The 10,055-nt window shown below is 47.6% G+C and overlaps 1 protein-coding gene across 1 annotated transcript in view; it reads right to left on the minus strand.

Moving 5' to 3' along the window:
* VAV2 (vav 2 guanine nucleotide exchange factor) overlaps positions 1-9,325 on the minus strand; it is a gene marked incomplete at its 5' end in the record, with an annotated part of 23,723 nt that extends 14,398 nt beyond the window's left edge. The window contains 6 exons of the mRNA XM_008938636.1: positions 1,739-1,805; positions 2,289-2,384; positions 3,638-3,737; positions 6,986-7,086; positions 7,712-7,780; positions 9,227-9,325. Of these exons, the coding sequence (XP_008936884.1) occupies positions 1,739-1,805; positions 2,289-2,384; positions 3,638-3,737; positions 6,986-7,086; positions 7,712-7,780; positions 9,227-9,325 (532 nt within the window). The remainder of the gene's footprint in view (positions 1-1,738; positions 1,806-2,288; positions 2,385-3,637; positions 3,738-6,985; positions 7,087-7,711; positions 7,781-9,226) is intronic.
* Between the last annotated feature and the right edge of the window lie 730 nt (positions 9,326-10,055).

The following is a 10,055-nucleotide window of genomic DNA, read 5'->3' on the forward strand; positions in this document are numbered from 1 at the left end:
TGAGGGCGCGAGAGCTGCCCCAGCACTGCAGGGGGGGCTCCCCAGAGCTGGCAGAGGGGCAGGATCCCCTCCCTGGACCTGCTGCCCATCTGCTGTGGGGCTGTGTGTGCACATTGCCAGGTCACACCCACCACTCAGTTCCACACACTCAGGTGGAAGGTCTGTGCCTCCACCAAATACCCCCACATGCAATTTTTTTTGGTGTAAATCCTGTCCCTGGCTTGTACAAACCACTACCTACAGAAAACAACCAAGAGGTGAATCCCTCAGCTCTGGCTGCAGATATTCACCCCCCTGCAAGGCTCTCACCCCAGAGAGCAGCAACATCTGCTGCCCACCAGCACGGCATGCAGAAAGCTGGATTTGTGATGGAAAATGTTACTTATAAGAGAAGCCTTGGTTTGCAGATCAACTAAACCCAAATTGCAGAGCTCCCTGTGGTGCCCAGTGCAGTCTGACCTGCACCTGCACCCTCCTGGGGATGGAAAGGAGGAACCTTGCTGATGGCTACGGGCAGCACCCTGCAAAACTGCTGAGTCTGCAATGCAGCCAGAGCTTCTCTACATTTATTTATTAGCAGCTGTATCTGTGGGTGCCACGTTAGGAGGGTTTAACAACTTTCACCAGGTTTGGTGTGTGTTGGAGGCTGCAGACGTGTTGCAACGCCCTTCAAACAACCTTCACTTCAAAGTGACCTACATATGGGCTCTGGATCCTGGGGCTTGCAGGGAGAAGAGCTGAAAAGGTCACCCCACTTATGTGCTGGGGAACACACTGTCCTTACAAAAGCTGTGGCTCAGAGGTTGGAAAAGTGACCTGAGCGAGCCCAGGGGTGGGTCCTGCAATGCTCTCCAGAGAGAAAACCTGGAGCTAATGAACATCTTCAAGTTGGACTCTGCTGCTGATGGTGCCATGGTGTGAGTGTGCTGGGAGGTGCATCCCAGTCAGAAAATATTGGGATCATCTTATGTTTTGTCACTGATGGTTTTCTTGAGATCTTGGGGGTTTCACCTGAAAGCTCAAAAAACCTTTAAACAAAGCAAGGTTTGGGCACCAGAAGTCTTCATTTGTGGCAAGACAATTTTCCCCTTAATACAAAAAAAATACTTGGATGCAAGGATTCCAAATCAGAACCTGGATAATGGTGTGTGGGCAACGTCCTGCACAGACACGTGCACAGGCTCCTGTTCCTGCAGTGCCTCCTGACTTGGTGAGACATCTGGAGTTCCTCCAGACCCCTCCTGGCCAAACCAGGAGCTGAATCTGGCACAGCCCCTTTACACACAAGAGCAATTAGTGAAAGGTTGTAACTCATCAACAAACAGCAGCTTCCCCAGCAGCTTATGGAGGAAGATAAGGGTGATGAGGACAGATCTGCTCTGAAGCAATCGCATCAGATGGGAACCAACAGACACACACGTGTCCTAGAGGAGATGCTGCCTTCCCTCAGGCTGTTGGATGGTTCTTCCATCTAAGTTTTTGTTGTACAGAAGCAGAAGGGTCCCGTGATCTGTTGCACCTCAAGCCCAGCACAGCCCCATCACTGCCCTCACCCTCACAGAATCATTAAGGTTGGAAAAGATCTCCAAGATCAAGTCCAACCACCAACCCAACACTACCCTGAGCACTAAACCCTATCCTGAAGTGCAATGTTTATATGTTTTTTGAACCCCTCCAGGGATGGGGACTCCAGCACCTCCCTGGGCATCCTGGGCTGATGTTCCACCCTCCCATCCCTGCATTGCCTCCAGAGCCTCCTTCAGCTGCTGCTTCTCTGGTCGGTCTGACGAATGGCTGAGCAGCTCCTGAAAAATAAAACCCACATAAAATATATCTAAAAAAAGAGTTTGGGTATGCTAGGAAAGCTGCCCACATCCTGCCTGCACCAGGCAGGATCTGACCCATGGGCAAAGGCTGCCTTGCTGCCAGGGTGGGACGTAGGATGGGGAACATGCCAAGAGGCTGGTGCTCCAGAGATCTGTTACACGGAGTTGACGGGAGGAATTTCACACATAATCAGATTATATGCAGGCTTATTTTATATTCATTAACTGCCTCTCGTCGCTAACAAGTGCAAAATTATCCTAGGTCACCGTACTTTAAAAGACAGCACAAATATTGTGTCGTGTTAAGTAGCTCTTGTAATCATTTCATTTGAAGGGGGAAAGAAAAAAAAAGCCAAACCCCTCACTCTGCACTTGGCAATGATTCACTCTGCACTAGAAAAGCTGAAAGATGCTACAGCGAGGGTGGCAGCTGGAGAGAAGTGCCAATGCTGAAACACTTACTTTCAACAGGAGATGATATTTCAGAACTCTTTGCATTGGAACCACCAGCAGATCTTGCAATTTAAATTTCCCATCCTGAACCTTTAGCGTGCATTCCTGTTAAAGAAATGGAGACATCAGCAGTGAGAAAACAACAGCCCCACTACAGGAAAAGCTCCAAAGTCCTGTGCCTGTTACATTTTGCTGCTGTAAACTCAGTTCTGATGACAAACAGCTCGTGGTCCCTGCAAGCACCCAGCCAGTGCCACACACCAGAGGCTGGACACTAAAATACAGACATTCTCATGCAACTGAGCTACTCCAGCTTAACGAGATACTGCTCATTAGGGGAGCACACGAATGCTCTCAGACCTGGGGAAATGTCAAATGAAACACATTAGCTTAACTCACCTCCTCCATGGCTTGAACTAATGCATTTTATTTGCAAGGGGCTGGGAGCAGGCACGCAGACAGTTGCTGTGGCTCCTCTGATAAGCATTAAGTCATTAAGATGAGCTAATGTGATCACAGGAAGTTTTGTGACTGGTACCTTTGCCCAGACCCATTTAGAGACATGACTCTGCTGGGCTGGCTGGGACCCCCCCTGTGCCCCCCCAGGAAGATGAAAAGAGGAGCAGCCACGAGGGAGGGAGAGAAAGGAGAAGCACAGGAGTGACTGGATGCTACAAGATCCAAAGAGCACGTTTTAAAAAGACTCATTGAGTGCAGTTTTATCCCTGAATTGGGCTGCTGCTTCTGCAGGGAAAATCAAGGAGCGTTGGCAGCAAGCGAGGTAACGTGTACAGACAGCCCAGCAAATTCAGATTAGCATCAAGACCAAAGCAGGAATTAAAGCTGGGTAAAAACAGCAGCTTGAACAATGCATCCCTTCCAGGGCTCCTTTGATTTACTTAATATCTGGATCAGCCCCAATTTACACTAAGCCTTTACGCTGGGGGAGGACAGAGGAGTGATCTGGGTGTTGGCTGGGGCACTGCCTGTGACCCTGGGGAGCCCCACGGCTCCTGGCTGGGGGATCCTGCTGCCTTTGGGCCTCCCCACATGGCTCAAAGAGGAACCAGCCCACAGCCAGTCCCCCTCAAAGTCACCTGAACTTGGATAAACTTGGGGGAGGAAGGACAGAGAGTGTGTCTGGGGGAGGGAGGTAAAGGGGCAAGCAGGGGGTCAGGACAGGATAACCCCCAGCTTTACCCCCTCTCTGGGCAGCACAGACTCATCCCCACACCCCTCCTCTCTCTTACTAAAATCAACCATCCCCAACACATTGTTCTCATCTCCAGCAAGTCCTTCCCAACCCTGTGAGAAGGGAGGTGGGCAGCACTCAGCCCTGGTGCCCCCAGCTTGCTCACCTCCACCTTCTGCCTGACGTCCTCCCGGTTGGCGAGGAGGTGGTTGAGTGTGTTCTGGGCATACTCCATGTGGCTGCAGTACTTGCCATAAATCAGCAGCCTGTAAAAGGGGGGAGTCACAGATTTAATCAGAAACACTTGCTGGCAGTTATAACCTGTTATAAAAGAGAGATCTGCTTATACAGAGTGAAAGGACGCGGCCAACAGCTATTCCCCCCTAGAACTGCTTAGCAAAGTATTAACACTCTTTTATGGCACAGCTTTTTAACATTTTAATCTCTTGAGGTTTCCAAAGCTGGAGCCTGTGGGGGTGATTCAGCTCAAGAAGAGGAGAAGGGGCCAAGTGGCCAAAAGAGCCTGTTTTTGGAGGGGCAGTGGCTCATCCCTCCACTCCCCAGTGTGGAATACTGAACCACTGCTCCCCAAGAGTTGTGTTTTTGGAGCACCATGATAACAAAGGGAAACCAAGCCCCACACTGAGAGACCTTTCCCAGAGCAGGTTACAAAGTGACTCTGCAAGAGATACCCACATCCCAGGTACAACAGCCCAAATAGGAAAAGAAACAGCAAAGAGGTCCCATCCCTGCCCAAGCTGCTGGTCACCACCAGCACTGGCCTGTCCCAGGGAGCAGCTCTGACCCCAACGAGGGTCTGTGGATTAACAAAAACACAAGGAGGGGATGAGTGCTGAGCCCCTGGAACCCAACCCCATGACTGCTGGGCTGCCAGTCAGCTTTTTCCCATGACTACACCATTACCACCATTCCCCTGATGTCTCAAGGTTTTCTGGCTGGGACATATTATCACCAAGGCTTGTGAAGGGGAATGTGCTTCAGGATCAAATGACAACAAGAACCCTTTTCCTCAGTGTTTCCAATGCAGCTTGCTCAAGCCCATCTCCCAAAAAAAAGCCCTTTATTTCCCCCATCACAGCTGCCCACAGCCCAAAAAGCAGCTGCTGATGTACGTCACTTTCTCTGCAGCTTTCTGGATATTTCACCAAGTAAGGACAAAGGCAAGAAGCTCTTGATCCTTGAGACATGCCCAGAATGGACGTGGGTGATGATAATTTCCACCTCATCAGAGAATGAGAGGCTTCAAATCCCTTTAAAACCCAAGGACACATTTTAGAAAGCTCATTGCTCCTCGCAGGAGGGGCCACAGGGACCCAGAGATCAAGAGACAAGGTAATTTGGGAAAGGAAGGTTGTCCCAGCCTTTGGAAACACAAGGAAGCTCTGTACAGACACGCTGGGCAATAAATTTAAACACCTGACACAAACAGAGCAGTTTTGCTGTGGATTCCCCCTTTTTCCTCCACTTCACTCATTAATCCTGCGTGACAGGTTTGGGTTTCCCCCCCTTCCTTGCTGTTAACTGTACTGCTGCTGATAAGACACATATTCCATCACATGCTGCAACTCATCCATTATTTGGGAGCCTCGTCTCTCGATGGAGACTATCTGGGAGCACCTGACCTGGTGTGTCTGCACAGACGTGGGACTCTCAGAGCTCAGCAGGGAGCTGAATGGGGAGATTTATGGGAGCCACAGTCCCTGGCGAAGCAGCAGCCAGCACAGATTATTCTTCTGCCTTTTCCCCTTGACAACTTCTGAACATGCACAATAATATCTACCTTGCCAGCACTCAGAGAGTTTCAAAGAGGCTTCAGGAGCATAAATTCAAACCACTGGCTTTCAGAGAAAGAGATTTACAGACTATTCCCTTCCAAAAAGGAAAAAGAACCAACGTAAGAAGCAGAGGAGCAATACATCATTTTGCTGGGATGTCTCTGAGGATGTGGAGGGGAGAGGGAGCTATTTGTCACAGATACTTTTGAAGGAGGAAGGGTTTATATATAGGGACCAACTGGAGACTCTGGAGGTCCACATTCCCATCTTGGTGGGAGAACACTGCCTCCTCACTTTCTTCTCTGACATCCCTGTTTCCTTACTGTAAAACATGGCATCATCATCTTTCCTGATGGAGGAAAGGACCCTGCTCCAAACTTCATCCCCAAGAGCCTGGTTTTGGGAATCTTCAAAACAACACTCCTTGGGAACAGCAGTTGCCCAGGGTGCTGAGCTCCCCAAGACCTCCACGAGCTGAATGCAGCTTTGGAGCCACCACCACCTGAGCAGCCATCAGCCCAGCTCCTTCACTCACCCCTGGAGAAGGCTTTTAGGTCCTTTAGAAAGTTGTTTGCAAACTCCATTAGCAACTGGGTCAGCTTCTTCACCCACCTGCACGAAACCCATCAGCTACAAGGGCTCTGCTGAGCTCCCACCAACAAATTAACAGAAGCAAAGATTTATTTAAAGGCTGTCAGCCCAAAAACAAGCCTGGTGCTCCTGTGTGGCCACACAGGTCTCCCTGGGGTGCAGTGCCACCTCCACGACTCCTCCTGTGTCCTCCTTCCTGCTCCTCAAGTGCACAGCTCTGCTCTGGGGCACGCCCTGTGCTGAGCCAGGAATCAGGAGATCTAAATCACCTAAGTGAGTTTTATGAGGATTTTAAAATTATTTGCATTCTTCTTTGGAAACCTTTTTTTTTTTTTTTTGGTAATTTAATCCAGAAAACATTCCCTCTCTAAAAAAAAGGCCCTGTGACTGATGAAATATCTGACCTTACGGTGTATTATTAATGCAGATGGTATTTCTAGAGTTATTGACTTCTGAATGGCATTTCTGTGTCTAGACACTGGTTTAATCACAGTGAAATACCACCCTGGCACGATTCCACAATGAATCAGGCCTTTGATTAGTATTAAGGATATTAAAGGCTTTTATTAACCTTATCTTCGTGTTCTGGGGTACTGTTGCTTGCAGCTGCCAAAACACAGAATCTATTATGTTTGCAAAAGCAACTTCTGCATTTATTCATCATGCAAGAGGTGCTGCATGGGAGCAGTGCCAAACAGCCCCATTTTTAGAGTGAGCTGTTGCTTTGATCTAACCAAAACAAAGTCTCCCCTGCAAAGGAGCCATCCTACCACATCACAGGCCCCCAGAGCCTGCTGCTTGCAGGAAAAGACCACAGTAAACCCTTGAAGGGCAGCAAGGTTTTGCTCCATTCCAGCTCACCATAACTTCCCATCTTCACCCCCTCCAATCCATTCCCTGTGTCCCAGTCTGTGCCCCTGGGTGACCTGGCATGAATGTGGCTGGATTTGGCTGCTCAAGTGTCATCACCAAGTGATGTCTGGGTTGCTTAGGAGCATTTAGCTGCAAAGCATCCAAAACTGGTCTGCTGTGATGGGCATTTCTGTTCTAAATTCTGGGATGAACCCTGCAAGTATTAACTCAGCTCTGTTAAAACTGGAGCTGCCTAAAGACTGGGTTTCCTTTACCTCTCTTTGAATTCCAGAAACACTTTTGCCAGGCTGCTTCCTCCAGACATCATAGAGACATCGATGGCTCTCAGGAAACTGAAGTGCACTTTAATTAGGTCCTAAAATGAAGAAACAATCAATACTTTAAACATACCCAAAGAAAGCAGGCAAACAGACCCTAAAGAAATGCACGTTCACTCCTTAATCAGGCAGTCATTTTATCTTCTTTTTTTTTCCCCCTCTTTTTAGCTGTTTTAAAGTCACTCTAGTGAGATGCAGCCCTAAATGGCCAGGAGTGCAAGGATGTAATGTCACCAGAAGTTATACAGGCATAAATACCCCAGAATTTCCATGTATATTAAGACCCTTTTGCAGGTCTGGAGGGAGTGGAGGAGGTGGGCAGACTCCAACACAGACCCTGTGCAAGCCAGCATAGAAATAAATCCCTTCATTGTGGTGTGTCCAAATCTTCTCTAAGTACAGCTAAAATACACAGCCCCAGCCCTGGAACATCCTCTGTATAAAACTGTTTTCCTACCTAGAGTTGATATAATCCCCAACTCTAAAATTGAGCGTTAAAGAATAACTCCTAAACCTTTTCAAGCTCCACAGCACATGAAGGATTGAACTTCTACAGGTGAATGCACAAATCTAACACGAAATCTGAGTCTTCTCTTAAGCAGGAAGGCAGCTGAGCTGCCATGAAAAGAACAAAGGTTTAAGCCACAATATCTACACCGTTACCTCCAAATTGATAAAAATAGCTTCCATGTCTTGGGGAGTCAGTACCAGCCTCAGTGGGTTCATATAGTTCTGCAAGAAGTAAATGGAAAAGGGGTTGAAACACCAGAGAGGAGTGAGCAGCTTTCTTTCTGTGCAAGGGGGTATTTCCCTGCTTGCCCTGGGCAGGGAGAAGCCAGGTTTTAATGGGCTCAGGCACTTTCAAAGGCAATGAACAGTAACACAATCCTCAAGACCATTCTGTGCCAGGGAGCCAGGAACCCCCCACGGGTGCATCATCTTCCCCCACGGCACTTCCAGACGTGGGAAGGTGCAAGACCCCCACCCATGGGGAGGTGCAGCCACCTCTCCTGCTAGATCTACAGGATTTAAATGCACACAGCTTCTCCACCTCACTGCAGTTGGGAAGAGCTCGGAAGCATTTTTCAGCACTTGGATTATCTCCCTAGAATTGTGCCCTTGAGAAAGCACCGACGATGTGATGACACTGGAAATGCCTTTTGGAGCAAATCCATATTAATAGGAACGTTTACATGACTTGTAACTACAAAAAAACCCCAGTGCAGCACACCAAAGACAGGGCCATCTACCCACAGCATGCCATCAGAGCCTCTAAGCCTTTGCAAGGCTTTTAAGTGGGTATCAAAGTGATAATTTAACTCTTCCTTTAGTCTGAAGCAGAAGGGCCGTGGCTGTTTCCAAGGAACAAGGGCTGTTCACATAGAAACATGGACATTGGGACATTTCCATGGAAAATAGGAAATGTTATCCCATCGTGCCAGTTTCCCTCACAGCTTCTTTGCAGGAACTTTCAGCAGAAAGGCAAATCATTGGAAAAGGGGGGAAAAAACCAAAGCATTAGGGCGATTAGAAACAGCAGATTGATTTTCACTGTTGTTCTTCATTCCTTCACTGTTGTTCTGCATGCCTGCTGCTCTCCTTGGAGCAAAAAGCACCTCCAGGCCCCAGCCCTATCCATGGCTCCTCTCTCTTGCTGAGGTGTTCGTTTTTATTGAAAAGAAAGGCATGACAATGATTCCTCAAAACCAATTAAAACCCATGAATCTAAGCAGCAAAACGTTCCTTTTAATCCAATTAGTTTCAATGACAAGTCAGCCCAGCTCCAGCGCTTCTGAAAAACACCCAGAATAAAGAAATTATTCTGCAGCAATCAAAGTGATAAGATATCTGCACACAAGGCTCTTATCAGCCAGCCTGGCCTGGCTGAGTGAGGAGGATGAGTCTCTTATCCCAGGGTAGGGGGGACACAGTAGGATGATTTTCAGCCTATTTCCAATATGCAACGACCAGAAAAAAAATATGCTGTTTGGCTCCTCCAGTTCCAGGCTGCCTGTTTGTCACTGTGGGTTTTCTTGATGCTCCTTCTCTGTGATTTTCCATGTGAAGGCATCGATCCTGCCTCCCCACATCTGCCCATTCTCACAGGGAGAGCTCACACAGCCAGATTAGTGACGACACGGAAGGCGATGGGACAAAAAAAGATGGCTCAGTTCTTACCTTTTCTATATCTTCAAGTGTTTTGTAGTATTTGGCCTCAGTTTCTTGGATTTCTAGCAAACAGCAATTTCTTTTGTCATCTTCTGTCATTCCCATTTTCTAGAAAAAGGAAAAATAACAATTTATGAGTCAGATACTCTCAAGAGTGGTCCAGGAACCTGCTCATGTGGAGCAGAGCTCCAGTTCAGCCTCCAGCAAACTCAGAACAAGTACAAGTTTGAGAAATCAGGAGAATATTGTTACTGGCTTATGCTAAAGGAAATTATTTTTATCCAAAGATATTAGGAAGGAACCCTGGCTGTACTATTCAGCATGTTTCAACACAGCACACATCACATTTTTTTGTGTTTATTATAACCACATCACCAAAGACTATCAAACAAAGAAGAATAAATATGAGATAAATGGTGTTTTTCTCCATTCCTTTTTTTTTTGCTTAAGATGAAAGTCACAACAGAACCTAAGCAGGTCATAAATAACAGGTTAGACTTATATAAATCCCCTGCCAGGGTTGCCAGTTCTCATGATTTTAGGTCAAATCTGCTATTACATGATTTTCTCAAAGGCCCAGCTCCTGGAGTCACTTCTCTTGCTCTTAGAGCTGTAAAGCAGAGCTGAAAGCACGTGTTGGGAGGCACTGCCCTTGTCAGTGCAGCCTCTGAGCTTGGGAAATGAGTCAGTGATGGGGTTTTAATGACCATGCCCAGGAATGGACACCCTCTGAACACCCCTTCAGAGCAACCAGCTGGATGGGAACCATTATTTTAATCAACGTGTCTTACCTGCATATATCTAATCTGAAGCATGCAGAAATACAAGAAACCAATTA

This window comes from Merops nubicus, unplaced genomic scaffold (genome assembly GCF_000691845.1).
Source record: "Merops nubicus isolate BGI_N331 unplaced genomic scaffold, ASM69184v1 scaffold3404, whole genome shotgun sequence".
NCBI classification, from domain to species: domain Eukaryota; kingdom Metazoa; phylum Chordata; class Aves; order Coraciiformes; family Meropidae; genus Merops; species Merops nubicus.